Raw genomic sequence first — 16,715 nt, 5'->3', positions numbered from 1 at the left:
TATATATATGGTAAAGGCCGGTTACAGAGCTGATGTGGCAGAATTTTTAGAATTTAGTGACACACCAAACAACAAAATCTAGAAATGGCAAAACTTTTAGAATTTAGACAAGCATTGGAAGCAGAATTTAGAAAGGCACTATGCAGTCGAATTTAGGATCCACAGAGATTGCATCAAATGGGAAAATGTGTATGATGCATAGCTCTGTGTATGATGCATTAAAACATATTAGATGGATCTTTTAAATTGTAAGTTTTCAATTTTTTTATTAATAAAAAAAATCCCTTTCTATAATGCCTGCCCAAGTGATACGATTAGAAGCATTTTTGATATTTTCCATGCTTGTGTCTAATGAAAAGTAGAGAAAATAAAGGGAAGATAAGCATGTTAAGAAAAAGATTCTAGTATCAGGAATAAAACACTCAAATATTATTCATGTCTTCATTGTTCTTCCAGACGTTCTCCAAAAAGTAAGAAATTCATCGCAAACATTCTGTAAAATACATCCATTACGCGTTGATACCATGAAGACATTTTTCACTTTGTAACATATTTCTCGAATCTTCTAGAATCATGGGTCTATAAATCTTGCTTTCAAATCCTTCTAAACTTTCCAAGTGGCAATGTCAAAAATACTAAAGAAAAATTATCAAAACAGATTCTGTAACAGCAAAAAGCCAGAAATATTTTGCAAAAAAAAAAGAAGGGAAAAGTGTAAAATTACTTTTATAGATGAAACTGATGCATATTCTGAGAATTTTGAATATTCCGAGACAATTACATGGGAAAAACGCTTACTATGAAAAAATTAAAAAGAAGATATTTTTAATTAATTACATAGAATTTTGCTTTTGCTAAGAGTTGTTTCGTAAATTGTGCTTTATAGCATTAATACCTTGTTTATTTTTCAGATTCAAAATATTGTATAATAAGTTGCCAAAATAAAACTTTATAATATGACAGCAGAAAATAAAAATGTTTTATTTTAATGTTATTTATCAAAGTTATGATGTTTTTCAAAAAAAATCGTCGAAAATTCTGATTTCAGAATTAAAAATTTTCTATAGAAACTGGTCTTAAAATCGCCAAAATGTTGACAAGTCCTCAAATTTAGAACCGTTTAATAAAAGAATTCACATTCCTAAAAGCGAAAATTGTTTAAGAGCTTTTTATTATAATAAATGAATTTTGAAATGATGTTTCACTTCTTGCTTAGAAACTCGAGTATCCCGTCATTTATATTAAAAACAGAAACAAATTATAACCCATGACCCATTCAAAAGATAACCATATACATCATTGAATCGCCAAAAATATTCCTCCAAAATGCTAATTACACTCAAAATGGCAGTCATAAAAACAGACAGAAATTTCAGATGATTAAAATTAAGGACCTTCTACTGATTTTGGCCAAAATTAAGGACTTTTAAGCACCAAAAAATTTAAGGACTTTTAAGGACTCTTAAGGACCGTATGAACCCTGTAAATGTTCATACATGCTAGGGATAAGCAAAGAAAGCTGTAGGCTAATTTTAATAGAAAATGTGAAAACGAGGAAAGTTTGTGCCTGGTGTGTGCCACAGATTTTGACAAAATAGCAAAAAGAAAACAATGATTTTTGTGAAGATTTGTTGACTACTATAAGATAAGACAGCAATTTCTTCAAGTTAACTTTCTTCTTATCACAGCAGGAGATGAGATCTGGTGTGTACAATACAACCCAGAAACAAAAAGACAAATTGCACATATAAAAAAAGCATGGATGTCAAAATCAAAGACTAAGGTGCTTCGTTTGTGTTTGATTAATCTGATTATAGCAAAGCACTGGACTAGCTGCCAGTGGGTAGGGATGCCTTTGTGGTGGACTTTCTAAGAGAACTGCCTCATACATGTTACACATGTCATGAAAACCCATGAAAACAGCCATACAGCCAGCCCATTCGCGGGATTTGAACCTTGGAACTGAGTTACCAGCATTTAGCGACTTTACCGCTCGGCTACTGGTGGGCCAAAGACTAAGGTGATGCTGATTACATTTTTCTTAACATAAGATGTATTCACCATGAATTTGTTGCTGAAAAGCAATCAATTAATTAGTACTTTTACAAGAAGGTGCTCTTTCGATTAACCGTTTGTGTCTGGCGGAAGTGCTATCGCGCTTCACTTGTCATATGCCAAAAATACGGCGCAGCACGATAACACTTCTCTTGTTTTGTATCGAGAATGCGAAGACGCTGCCGTTGGTTAGTATACTTGAAAAAAAAATTATTGAAAATTGAAAAAAAAATTATTGAAATATTCAATTGGTTTCGCAACAGGAGGAGGGGCATGCTTTGGTCCAGGTACTTCAGAAAAAGTATTCGATTCGTTCAAAAAAATTGTATCCATGGGTAAAAACTCATCAATAATATCGTCATTGGAGGTACTTGCAGTTACTTCATCATCATCACTGCTATCACTAATAACTCGTAATCTCTTAGAACGAATGATGATGTCACTTCCACTATCACTTTCAAGGTCATTACTATACTCTTTATTATTATTTCTCATAACATAGTCACTTTCAAATGAATCAGAACTTGACATGCGTTATTTCATAATTATCAGTATAACACTTGGTAAAAAAAAATCTGATGTGTACACCACATGACTTCCTTGTACGGAATATTAAATTATACGCATTTTTTCTTGCATTTTTTTAAAACTTATTAGATTAAATTAAACCTACTTCGCCGACAGCGCATAAACCACAATAGAATAAATGCATTCTTTAAAATTCACTTTGTTTACCATAGCGACACTCTGGCGCTAGGTTTACTTAACAGTATTATATTTCATTCATATTATAACTCAGAATGCACAAAATGTATATCATTTAAAGAATTATCTAATCGTTGCCACATGTTCTATTCAAATACTATAATAAAGCTAGAACTATGTATAAAAGAAATTAAGCAAATAAAACAAAAAAGAAACAGTTTTTCACAGACGATTGAGTATTTCTCATTCAATTAATTCAGTTCTCACTTCACGAGAAGGCAAAAATACATAAAAACTCAAAATATCTATATTAAAAATTACGAAGTAAATTTCAAACGCTTATTTCCTCGAAAAAATTCCAGAAAGAATTAATCATGATTTAATTGGCAATAATAAATGAACGCGTTATCTTTGTTGTTGCGAAGCAAAGTTTCTCTAGATTGACAACAAATCCACTAGTCTCCTGTTTCAAATGTAAACATCAATGGCCGCCACTAACAACAGGCTTAGCGGCAATTAAACAACTTTAAAATTGCTGATAATTCTAAAAATATTGCACACAGATTTACTAAAGGCATAAAATCCTTAACCGGAAGATAAAAACAATATAATTCAATCATTTTTAAAGAAAAAATGTACAATTTACAAACATATAAGAGTAAAGAAACCGAGTTCACTGAGCCGGTAATAGAGTGGATATATATATAAATATATTTCTATAGGTGCGGCCGATTGCAACCAAAATACGAGGTGCACATCTACATGTTATAGCAGTCCTATATACAAAATTTCAACGTTCTGAGGCTACTCATTTTTGAGTTAAGGCCCGTCCACACGAGTACGCTCGAAACGTAGCTGACAAACACGCTTTTACGTTACCAGCGTAAAAGCGTCCAAACGAGTACACTTGCAAAGAGTGCGTTTAACCAATAGAATTATTTTGCGCAAAAATCACGTGACGCTGTAATATAGTGTCAACAGAGCTGTATCTTATTACTTAGCTGTTCTTCTGTATGTTTGCTTCAAGTTGTCTGAAACAGATGTTTTTTTTATAGCTGAAACTTTACTATTAAGTGCAATTATTAAGCAGAGGCGAAACCACAAATAATGGCAAGAATGGGTCCGAAAGATTTATTTAGAGCGACCTGTTCAAAGAGATTTTTTTTACTGCCTTGTTTGCGAAAGGAATATCTGGAATTATTAAATTCCTACTATTAGCTCACACTCTCCCTATATCTTGTTGAAATTTTCAGTACATAAAATGCTTTTTATTCATCCACTCAAGTTCAAGTACAATTTTTTAAACTTGTAGTGAATGACACTTAATGTTAATGCAGCTTTTTCACATATTAAATTTTTTTTTATTTTTAATTTAAAAAAATTCTGTTTGTATTTTTATTTATTTATTTATTTATTTTTGTATTTTTTAAATTTTTCTTTGGGGACCTAAGTAGGAATTGACTTAATTTTTTTTTTTTTTTTTTTTTTTTTTTTGTATATTACTTGTTTTTTAATTACTTCAGGATGAGTATCGACCAGTTTGACAGATTTGCAGATTCTATATTGTATGAAAATTAGGATTTATAAAATTGGTTTGGAATACAGTATATAAAGAGAATTAAATTACTTAATTCTCTTTATATACACCATCCACCATATAATAAAATCAACTTCATATTTTTTTAACGCCCCTTGTTTTTCATTTTATTTATTTTTGAATTTAGAATGATGTTCAAACTTTGGACAGTTTATGAGAAATTATGTGCATGATAAAATATGCAATAAAGTAAAAATAAAGAGAGAATTTATAGATGATACTATATGATAAAGAGATGCAGATATATTATTACATAAGGATTTTTATTTACACTGCACATTTTTAAACTAAATTAAAAACGATAATAATAATGAATAAAATACGAACGATAATAATAATGAATAAAATACGAAATGAAAACAATAATAATAGGTAAAATAAGAATATAATGATTCATGATTAAATATAAGAAACACGTTTCAAAATGAGAAAAGCTAACTGAACACGTTTAAAAATGACAAAAACTAACTGAATTATATACCATCTATGGGTGAGGTTCGAACTCGCCACCTTTCCATCCCTCCACCAGCAATGCAGCGCACTGACCACTCAGCTATCTGTGATTGCAGTGTTTGTGAAAAATAATGTAACAAGTAGAACTCGCTGCAAAGGTAATTTAATTAAACTTCAATAAATGATTGCTGTATGACACAAGTAGTAACTTTCCTCCAAAATTTTGTAATTGTATTTTATTGAATACTCTTGCACAGTCAACTGCTTTATTTTAGAAGTTGTTATATTGCTGGAGTTAGTTTATGGTGTATTTAATATTGAGATATTTATAGAGCTTTTTATTACGCATGATATAGCCAATATGTATAATAATTAAGGATAATTTTGTAAGGCGGAAACTTTGATTTCGTAGAAACTGTAATTTATTTAGGTTCCTATTACTTATGGTGTTATAAATAGGTGAAGCATATGGATATACTGGTCGAATCATTGCTTTATAAATATACAGTTTTCCCCTTTAATGAGAATTTTAAATGTATACCAATACGTACGGTTTGAGAAATCTGAAGATGGCGTGAACAATGTTGATTATTTTATTGCTATATACAGTTATGATATTTCTAAGCAAAAACTCATCTCTGTGTAGTTCTGACGCCATATTGAAATGGGTAAGCAAGAAGGTTTTCTGATTATGACACGTGATAAGAACTCGGTCGGCTATTGGCTTATACGCGAGCGTCGCGGGCGAAAAAGCTGAACAGGAGCGTACTCAGTTTTACGTCTTCTGTGTCACGCAAATTTACGCTGGCGTCAAAAAGTTACGTCAACTACGTCGGGAGTGTCCTCGTGTGGACGGGCCTTTATGCGAGATACGTACATATGCACGTACGTACATACGTTCGTACAGACACCACAAAAAATTCTCTTCAGAATTAATTTTAAAGCAATTTTATAATTTTTTTGAAGGAAAAGAGTACTTTATTCTGTCCTTACGTACAGATATCACGCAAAAACATTGTTAAATTGCATTCAATAGCGGTCAAAATGGATATTTTTGTTGAAATATGCTGCCTGAAACTTTTTGCGATTACAATACTTCCTTTTTACTTCGTACAAGGAAGTAAAAAATGAAAACAATTTCGAATTCCTGTAAAACAACTGCTACTGATATCACTACAACTGCTCTCAATAATTGCGTAAAGTATACTAACCAACAGCAGCGTCTTCGCATTCTCAATACAAAACAAGAGAAGCGCTATCGCGCTGCGCAATATTTTTGGCATATGACAAGTGAGCGCTTCGCCAAACTCAAACGGTTAAGAAACAGGATAAGGCAAGTTACAAAGGAACTTCTTGATTCTGTGTGATGGTTTCTTTTACATGAGAATGTGAGACCCCGTATAATACTTTCTGCACAACAATAACTTGCTAGCTTTCAAATGTAGTGAAAAATCACCCACAATATTCTCCTGACTTATCACTAGCTTATTTTTTCCGAAACTTAAGATGGTTATAAAAGGACAGATATTTGAAATTGTCCTGGTCATTAAATCAAATGCTATGCTTATTTTGTGAATAATTCCAGTGCCTATAAACATTGTTTTGATAGGCTTTTCTGGCAATTATTCTTAGTTATAAGAAATTGTGCAGTTACTTTATGGGTGCACTTTGTGTATCTGAACTACATGAATGCTCTAACTTTTTGTGAAATATGAATAAGTTCATGCAAAAAAAAAATTTTTTTTTCACTGTCCTCAGAGAAAACATGATTACATGAGAGGAAATTAAGGTAAGTGTTTGAGATACCTCAAGGCTTTTGAAAATGTAGTAAATCTTAAATAGCACCACACATCACTGAAAAAGCTGCCAGAAATTATATTGGCTAAATTCGCACATACATTTTACTACAGATTTTTTAATAAAATTATTAAGGGATAAATGAATTAAAGGTATTATCAATTGGAACATGAATATGTAGTACATTAATAAATTGAAGAAACAATAATTTATTATGTTCCTTTGGTTATAATAGTTATAATAGTATTAATGTTATTAGTGTATTTATTTCATTTAATATTATATAAAGTAAAGATGAATGTAGAAACTCAATCACCACAATTGTACAATGCAACCGGTTATGAGAATAGCTGTCAAAGCAAATTTTTTCTTCTTTAGTTAACCTCATTAGCTTGTTGACAAGCTTGTTTGAGACAACTGTAATTTTAAACAAAATAGTTTAATTTTGAAACTTATTAAATATTAATAGAATTATATACAACACAAAGTTTTTAATCCGGACTCGTCGGGCCTTCGGCGATTCCGGATTAGGGTTTTTTCCAGATTATAGATCATCAATTTAAATCCAGTAAGATTGTAAGGATCTTAAGTTTTACTAACGTTTATTTTATTTTAAATCTTTACTATCACTTCTTATTTTCTACTTCCGGCCAGAATTATAAGCGTGAGGGAGTTTATGCAAAGTTGTCTGGCGAACGCCAAGTATTTAAGTGTGGCCTTTTTGCCAAGCAGAAGAGAGGAAGCCGTGAGTTCGAAGCAGGCCGCTTACCTTAGAAGTTACGCAGTTGCTACTTTGCCTTCCAGGCCAGAGGTTTTAATCCTCTTGATAAATTAAACGTATTGTAGTGTTCACAGTCTCTGTGCTACATACGCTTTCTGTTATTATAAGGCCAATCTTATTCTAAAGTTAAATTAGAGTTTAGTTTTATTTTGATATCTTTTAAGTTAGACCCCGAGTGGAGGGTCATTGTATTCCGAAGTACGGAAGTCATTGTATATAAAGAAAAAAAATAAAGGGTTTTGTATACCCTTCGTCTGTATCCTGTCCACTTACTACAATTAGTGAACATAGCTTTAGTAAGCTCTCTGTTCTAGTCAGGTCATTGTATGTTTCCGAAGAAGGTTAGAAGAAACATTGAACCTGATAGTGGCGCCCGACGAAGAATAACCATGGCCGAGTTTCAAGAAGAACCTGTGCTGCCTACAGAAACAGCTCAGAATCCAGAAATGCCAGCTGCCGCCCTGGAAGGATTTGGGTATATTGTCCAGACCATGCGCGCTTCGATGAAACCAGAAGCAACGTTTAATGGAAACTCACAGGTAACCAGTTTTTTGGAAAAATTGGATGACCACTTCATGCTCTACCCCGTGCACGAGTTTCAAAAAGTTACCTTAGCTACCAGCGCTTTGAGGGGCCAAGCGCTTAACTGGTTCAAATGTATCGGCAGAAGTCTCTTGGGTCAAGCAGGAAGTCCCACCTATACCTACGAAAATTTCAAGACTGCCCTACTAAAAGCCTTCCCTGTTGTAAGGGATCGTGCGAAATTAGAAACAGAACTTTTCAGTATATATCAACAAAGAATGGAAAACATCTCGAGTTTTATTTTAAGAAAAATTCACGTTTTCAAGCTCTTGTATGGAAACCGTCCGGATCCTGAAATAATTCAAGTGATTTTGCCGAGGTTACTACCCCAAGTGCAAGACTTTATTGAATTGAGAAATCCGACTACACTGGAAAAATTATTTGAGCTAGCAATCCAGTTTGAAAGTAGAAGAACGGCGGACGTCGAAAGAAGACGCCAATATCAACAGCGAAACCAATTTGGTACGCCAAGACTACAGCAAACTCAAGCACATGGCTACGGAGAAAAAGCGAATCAGTGGGCAAGGAAACCCGAGCATTCAAAAACAGCCGGCGAACGTCGACAGTTCAATAGCAACCCAGGAAAAAAGTCTCAAGGCCAGTGGAGAAAGAAGGAAAGCACCGAAAGGAAAAATAATTTAAATTAAAACGGATTTCTGCTGACGAGAGGGTGCGGAAATCCGAAGGCCACGAAAACCCCTCTTCCTACAAGTTAAATACAGTAATGGTGAAAAATTTAACTCTTCCGAAGATTGAAGTCTTGGTAAATAATATCCCGGCCACCGCACTCCTGGATACCGGCGCGCAGTGTTCCTGTGTGGCAGAAGTCTTTTTTAGAAAGTATTTTCGCAAATACCGCATATATAATGCGGATAATACAACAGTATTAGCGGCGCAAGGAGAACAATGTAAGTGCGTAGGTAAAGTACCTTTGTACATCCGTATCAAGGACGAACAAGTAAAGGTGATGTTTTTTATAGTAAAGAATTTGCAAGCACACTTAATACTAGGAACAGACTTTCTTTCAGACGCACAAGCTACACTGGATTTTAATGAAGCGTCTCTTAAGCTGACGATGAAACCAGTGCGTGTAGAAAAGGTTGAACCGCCAAGGTTAAATCTCGACCACCTGCCTAATGACGAGCAAGATAGAATCCGACAAGTGGTAAGTGAATTTGCTTCCTTATTTAGTGATATTCCAGGATTTACCCAGGTTACTAACCATAGTATTGACACCGGAGATGCATTGCCGGTTCGTCAAAAACCATACCGGTATGATAAGAATAAGGAAAAAATTATAGAATGGCATATTACCGATATGCTACGTAAAAAGATCGTAACGCCTATCTCAAGTAGTTATGCTAGTCCGGTGGTTTTATGTAAGAAAAATAATGATTATCCTTTGGAGCATCCAAAAAGGTGGAGATTCGCTATTGATTACCGTAAATTAAATTCCATAACGAAATATCCGGTATATCCGTTACCGATTATAGAAGAAATTTTAAGGAACATAAAATCAACCAAATTTATGACAACTTTAGACTTAACGAATGGTTATTTTCAAATAGGGATCAGGCCTGAGGACGTGCCTAAGACTGCTTTTATAACCAAGTCTGGCACTTATGCATTTTTTCGAATGCCGTTTGGCCTTTCAGGCGCCCCAGCAACATTTCAGCGATGCATGGACATTGTGTTAAGACCTGTTCTCGGAAAGTCCACATTTATCTATTTAGACGATATCATTATTACTAGTGATAATCTAGACCAACATGTACAGGATTTAAGACAGGTGTTTTCTTTATTAAATGAGGCCGGTCTAAAAGTTAATGTCGAAAAATGCAAATTTGCAGCCCCTGAATTAAAATATTTAGGTTACAAAATATCGCAAAAAGGGATCGAGACAGATGAATCAAAAATAATCGCTGTACAAAAGTATCCGACTCCAAACACGGCAAAGAAGCTCTCTTCTTTTCTAGGACTTTGTTCATATTATAGGTCCTTTATAAAAGATTTTGCGGCTATCGCTGAGCCATTGTTAAAATTAAAAAGGAAAAAGGCAAGATTCTCGTGGACGGCCGAAGCCAATAGTGCTTTCGAAAAATTAAAACAAGCATTAACGCAAGCCCCTGTGTTGAAATTTCCTGAAAAGGATGAAAATTTAGAAATTTCAGCGGATGCTTCGGATTATGCGGTAGGAGCGGTACTTTCGCAAAATCAGCAGCCAGTAGCATTTTTTAGCCGAACTTTAAATCAAACACAAAGAAACTATTCCGCGACCGAGAGAGAGGCACTTGCAGTTCTGTTAGCAGTGCAAAAGTTCCGAGTCTATTTTGGAAAGGCGCCGATAACAGTATATTCTGATCATGCGGCGGTAACTAGATTGTACTCTGGAAAAAATTTATCCCCAAGGTTAATAAGATGGGCACTCAAGCTGCAAGAATATAATCTGGTAATCAAGCATACCCCCGGAAAGGAAAATATCGTAGCAGATGCCCTGTCACGAATTAAATTAGACGAACAGGGTAATACCGTAAAAGTTGCAATGCTGACAGCGTGTACAATAAATTCCCGAGAAACTGTAATAACCAAACTGGGTAAGGATCCTGAGTTTGGAAGTATTTATGAGTATTTGAAGGATCCTGAAAATTTTAGCCACCAAGATATTGTGGCGATAAGAAATAGGGCGGCCCATTACGAACTAATAGATGGTCTATTATTTTATACAAAAACTACGAATTCCAACAACGAATTTCGACCTGTTATCCCAGCTAGTCTTAGATTAAATATCCTGCAGGAGCTTCATGACAGCCCTTTAGCTTCTCATGCTGGTATTCGAAAAACTATCCAACGCGTACGCGAGGCAGTCTACTTTCCTGAACTGCAAAAGTTAACAAGGGCGTATGTCCAGTCCTGCCCAACATGTCAAGCAGTTAATTATATTAATTTCCGCCCGGCCGGGTTTCTAAATAGTATTAAATCCGAATTTCCAAATGAAATAATTGGCATCGATTTATTGGGCCCTTTCCCAAAACGTCAGTTAAATAAAAGTCGCTATCTCCTTGTTATGGTTGATCATTTTAGTAAATGGACCGAAATTGTTCCCTTAAAACGAGCCTCCGCGAAATTAGTTACTGATTCTATTTTAAATAAATATATTTTAAAATACGGGGCGCCCCTAAAAGTTATATCGGATAATGGTCCTCAATTTGTAAGTAATATATTTGAAGACATGTGCCAAAAACTGGGCATTCGTCATTTAAAAATGGTCCTGTATCGGCCGCAATCAAATATAGCGGAACGGGTCAATAGAAATATAGTGAAAATTATCCGTAGTTATGTTAAAAATTTTCACAAAAGCTGGGATAACTATGTCAATGAATTTGCTTTCGCCCTTAGGACCGCAAAACATGATGCAACGGGCAAAACTCCTGCTGAGTTATTTCTAGGCAGAAAGATTATAACGCCGTTAGATAAATTATTTTATGTGCAACAAAGAGCCCCAGAATTTAAAATGGGTGATATAGAAAAACTAATTAAGGAAGCAAAGAAGAATACGGAAGTAGCACAAAGAAAACAGAAGCTCTATTATGATTTGAAACGACGGGGAGTAACTTATAAAGTAGGGGATGAAGTTTTAAAAATTAAGCATTCACTTTCTTCAGCACCAGAAGATAAAACTGCCAAATTTTTTCCACGCTTTGAAGGACCATATGTTATAGAAAAAATAACTCACGCTGTTGTAGTGTTAAAGGCAAGAAATGGTGAAACCTGTTCCGCAAACATTGACCAGATAAAACCATTCTATGACCGTAATAAAATGCAAATCTTTTCAGATCTTTTGCAGGATCCGGTACGGCAGACACCGCAGGTACAAGTTCCAGAGGTGGGAAAACGACAAGTACAAGGGCAAGCCAATGAGAGACAGAAGCAAGTGAAAAGAAAATTGCCCGCGGAAAAATTGAAGGTACAAAGAAAAAGAAGCCGTTCCACCGTCCAAAAAACAGAGTTCACGAACACCCCCAGAATGAAGAAGGGAGAAGGACGACGTATGTGGAAAAGACCGGGAGAAAGGACGGCAACTATAACCCGGCTGTGAAACGGAAGATTGACTCATCCGACAGAACTCTCCGCAGCAAAAGTCGCCGAACTGCGGAAGGGCCATCAGCGGCGGAGGAAAAAGTACAAGAAAAATTTGAACGGCCAACAACGAGGTCCAAGCAGTATCACGACAGAAGTTTCCCGGTTCCACCAAGACCAGCTGCCTTCAAACGGCCAAGACCACAAGCAGAGGACAGAAGGAAGATGTTCAAGGGTGGCCGTAGTGGTGAAAAACGGAAGCTTCCAGAGGAAAGCACTGAAGGGCGAGCCCGTACAAGAAGGAGGATCAACCAAGCTACGGTCTGCAGCACCTTTAAAGACTGGGCCCAGAAAAGGATGTCTGAATATTACAAAGATAAGTAAAATTTTATGTTACTTTACAAACTTAAGTTAATCTTTCATTCTTACTGCAAGTGGCAGATTTCAAGAAGTTTTACCTCATGCGAGGTCTACCTTTATCGCCAAAAGGGCGAGAAATGAGTTGTGACCGATTTTCTTATTATGTTTTTCAATTACTCGCGTGTAAAACTAAAGTTGATGTATAATAGCGTTGTATAAAGACTTAAATATTGTAAAAAGTTATTGTATAAATTTTATTTAAAACATTCTAACAAGAAAGAAGTTTTAGTCTGAAAGACTTTTTGAAATGTAGTATTATTTCAATGTAGAAAGAATTGGCACTTGCTTTGAAAAGAATAGAAGTTAACAATGTACTACTAATGTATGTTTTCAAATGTGTAAAATTAACGGCATCTGATATGTTCTTGTATACATGTGAACTGTTATTTTGAATGTTTAGAAATACCGTGATATGGTAAAAGTGAAAGTAATGTTAAAAAAATTTGTTATTCGTGTCACTGTAAAGATTAAATCATGGTGAATATGTGTTAAAGGTTAAATGATGTAGTTAGGCTCTCTGACGCTACACTTTAGAGTTAGCCACTTTCAGAATAGTACCTCAGGGTCTAGAGTTGAAATTAGGGTGTGTTAAGAGGTCTGGTATGTTGAATTTTAACACGTTAGTGTTTTGATTGTAGGAGGAAGTGTTGAACACATAGACAGAAACACATTCGTGTTTGGTGTTTTTACAACACATGTCAGAGAGCACGGGGAGAGATAATTAAAATAGTCATGAATGAAATAAGAATGTTAAGAAAAGTATATTCTATATGTTATTTGCAATGTCATTCTGTAACATTTCATTAAACTAGTTTTCCTTCCAGATCTCTGGAAGGAACCAGAATTGAATAAAGCTCCTGTTTTGATGCAGTACAGATGAAAAAGAAAAAAGATTGTTGTATATTCCGGGAGCTGCTATTGTAACAAATTTCTTTCTTTTAAAATTTTCTAGTTTCTAGCTAAGTTATGATTGTAAAAGTTTGGCCTCGCGTTAGTTTCTAGAGCTAAAAGTTTTCAACAAGGTCGTTTTAGACCTCAGTTTCAAACTAATTAACTCTGGCGGGAAGTATGTAAGGATCTTAAGTTTTACTAACGTTTATTTTATTTTAAATCTTTACTATCACTTCTTATTTTCTACTTCCGGCCAGAATTATAAGCGTGAAGGAGTTTATGCAAAGTTGTCTGGCGAACGCCAAGTATTTAAGTGTGGCCTTTTTGCCAAGCAGAAGAGAGGAAGCCGTGAGTTCGAAGCAGGCCGCTTACCTTAGAAGTTACGCAGTTGCTACTTTGCCTTCCAGGCCAGAGGTTTTAATCCTCTTGATAAATTAAACGTATTGTAGTGTTCACAGTCTCTGTGCTACATACGCTTTCTGTTATTATAAGGCCAATCTTATTCTAAAGTTAAATTAGAGTTTAGTTTTATTTTGATATCTTTTAAGTTAGACCCCGAGTGGAGGGTCATTGTATTCCGAAGTACGGAAGTCATTGTATATAAAGAAAAAAAATAAAGGGTTTTGTATACCCTTCGTCTGTATCCTGTCTACTTACTACAATTAGTGAACATAGCTTTAGTAAGCTCTCTGTTCTAGTCAGGTCATTGTATGTTTCCGAAGAAGGTTAGAAGAAACATTGAACCTGATAAGATGGCATGCAGAAATTATAAAATTAAAAATATGAAACCGTAATTTATGAAATAAAGAGCAATTATGATCTAAAGGATATCAAAATTTACAAAAAGAAAATGCTTAATATTTATTTGTTTACTTTATTAAACATTTCTTTCAATGTAAGTTGCTTCGTTTCATGTGATAATACTTTCTTTTTAATTCTATAAACAGACATAATTTCTTGTTCAGTTACAAAGTTCCGCTGTTCAAGTCCTGTAATTGCTGTGTCGAGAATACCGACTAACTTGTCAATCGAAATTTTTTCGTTGCTCTAACAGTCTGCAAAAAATAATAAGCCGGATCCAATTAGGAGATTAAGGAACAATGCAATCTGCAACATTAACTGAAATAGATAATTAGATAATTTTAGCCTAGCTTACACCATAAGTTATATATTAAACACGCATGCATAAACATATTATGCACATGCGTAAACGTATTATGCACATGTGTAAACGCTACGCATGTGCAGAAAGTTTGTAGCTTTCAGGTCCGGATTATAGATCATTCCGGATTATGGACGTCCAGATTAAAGACTTTGTACTGTATTTTTATTTATATGGAAAAAAAAAACAAAAATTATATACTTTTTAAAGATTGACTGCTTTCAAGGAATTAGTTTTATATCTATTAAATAACCTCATTTTCTTTATTTTATTATGAGTAAATAATAACAACATCACGAACTCACATCAAATGCTTCTGAACAGGTATTATCTTCCTCACCTGCAACAATATATGGAAAAAAATTTTAGTAAATATGTATGGATTAAAATTTACAAATAAAATCATTTGATAGTCAAATACTAAAAAGAAATTTTTAAAAAATTAATTTCTAATTAATGCATCAAGAACAGGGTTCATACACATTTTTTCTGCACTTTGACACACTTAGTGTCAAATTTTAATGTAGATTTGTTGAAGTTGTAACTGAGTTAATATACAGTATATAACAGGTATGGCCAAACTGCAGCTTGCGAGCGACTTGCTGCCCTTTGCTCTGTGAAATGTTACTTGCTTGCAATAAACATTAGTTTTTGATATATAATTGCATTTTTGGAATAAAAATCATGCAGTGACACACTTCTTTATTAATTGCTAATTTAATTTCCTACGCTATGTTTGTAACAATTTAATCAATTTCAAATTGCCCGTTGCAGGCTTATCGTCAGAGTAACAAACAAATTTGTAAAAATTTGCATTGCTGTCAAGGCTATCTTACTTGTCCAATTTTCTCATGTACAGAAGTCCTTCAAAATTAATTTTGCATCCCTGAGCAAGTTAAATAATTTTTATACAATTTCTTCACATATTTTGCAACACCTCACATTAATATGCTGCAGCTAACACAATTTTCTCATGAAACTCTACCTTCCATAATAATTCCTTGGTAATTAAGGAGAGACCATAATTTATTTCATCAATGGTTGAGCATGCAAAAATTTTTGGACCATTGGGAAGAACTATTGGTTTGACAATGATTTCAATTTTGATAAAAGTTTTCAATTTCTGTTTTGTCAAATGCTTCATTCGAGATAGAAGTCTTTCAACTTCATCATCAAATGTTCATTTCAATAACATTGCATCAAGCAATGTTTGTAGATACAAACATTTCTGCAAAGCTTCTGTCAAAATACAGCATACTGATGTTTGTGATATTTTTCGTATGTTGCTTGGCACACTTCTTTCTAAGTTGTCACAAACATCGCACTAGAACAGAGACGACGCTAAGCTTTTTACTCCCTGGTATTCCTAAAATTTTTCACCCCTTAGTTCTGTTGCTCAGTGCCGTTGCACTAGTTACCCCGGCTTTGGTGCCGACATTAAACTTCTTTTTTAATATGTTGATATTTTTCTTCTTCCTAATCTTTGTTCATCACATACATCTGACCTGACCTTCATGAAAGCTTTGAAGCCCAAAGGAAAGTTGTAGTATAATCCATTGCCAAATAACTGTAAACTTCAAGCAATGTAGTGTGAAGTTTTATTCAATTTATACCCTGTAAACTTTCAATTTTAAGTCTGATCTTTCATTTTCTACAGTCATAATACCCTCCTATGCCTACAGATTCCATTTAAAAACTTCTTTCCAAACTCTATTTCGGATTTATTTTCTGTGCGCAGGTTGTGTAACCGTTAAGCCGAAGATTAAAATAAAAAACTTTTTTTTATTCTTTTTTCTGAGTTGGAGTTATTTACTTAGAAATTTAAAATGAAATGATACGTCAATTGGTAGTCTTTACGGGTCCAATTGTTAACAATTTGAATAAGTTGGGTCTGTTCTTCTGCATGGCAAGAACTCAGGAAGTAAACTATGGAGCAGAGGTCTGCTGTGTCGCAAAGGTCTTCCACATTGAGCATCTGTGCATGCCCATAGAAATTTGGAGAATTAAACTTTGTATTATATCTGCATTTGTGAAACAAATTCATTGCAGTAATTGTACGTATGTTTTCCTTTTAAACCATCAATTTTGATTTCCCTGATATTTGGAAAACAGCTCAAACATACACAGTCACGGTTCAAGTTTTCGACTGGCAGACAGTTGGAATATATACCTACAAAACATTTACATAGCATGGC

The 16,715-nt window shown here is 34.3% G+C and overlaps 1 protein-coding gene across 2 annotated transcripts in view; it reads right to left on the bottom strand.

Annotated features, from left to right (window-relative positions):
* The window catches only part of rod (kinetochore component rough deal), a 328,458-nt gene that overhangs the window by 289,279 nt on the left and 22,464 nt on the right, over positions 1-16,715 (bottom strand). For both annotated transcript variants that reach the window (XR_015041682.1, XM_085818707.1), the window contains exon 7: positions 14,826-14,860. Coding sequence is in view for 1 of the 2 variants with exons in the window: in XM_085818707.1 (XP_085674833.1) it covers positions 14,826-14,860 (35 nt within the window). In the remaining variant the exon portion in view is untranslated. The remainder of the gene's footprint in view (positions 1-14,825; positions 14,861-16,715) is intronic.

The sequence above is a fragment of the Stegodyphus dumicola genome, chromosome 6, assembly GCF_044657685.1.
Source record: "Stegodyphus dumicola isolate Sdum_Otavi_A_Nest chromosome 6, ASM4465768v1".
Lineage (NCBI taxonomy): Eukaryota > Metazoa > Arthropoda > Arachnida > Araneae > Eresidae > Stegodyphus > Stegodyphus dumicola.
Note: the sequence above shows the minus strand (reverse complement) of the source record. Positions and strands in the feature narration are given on the sequence as shown.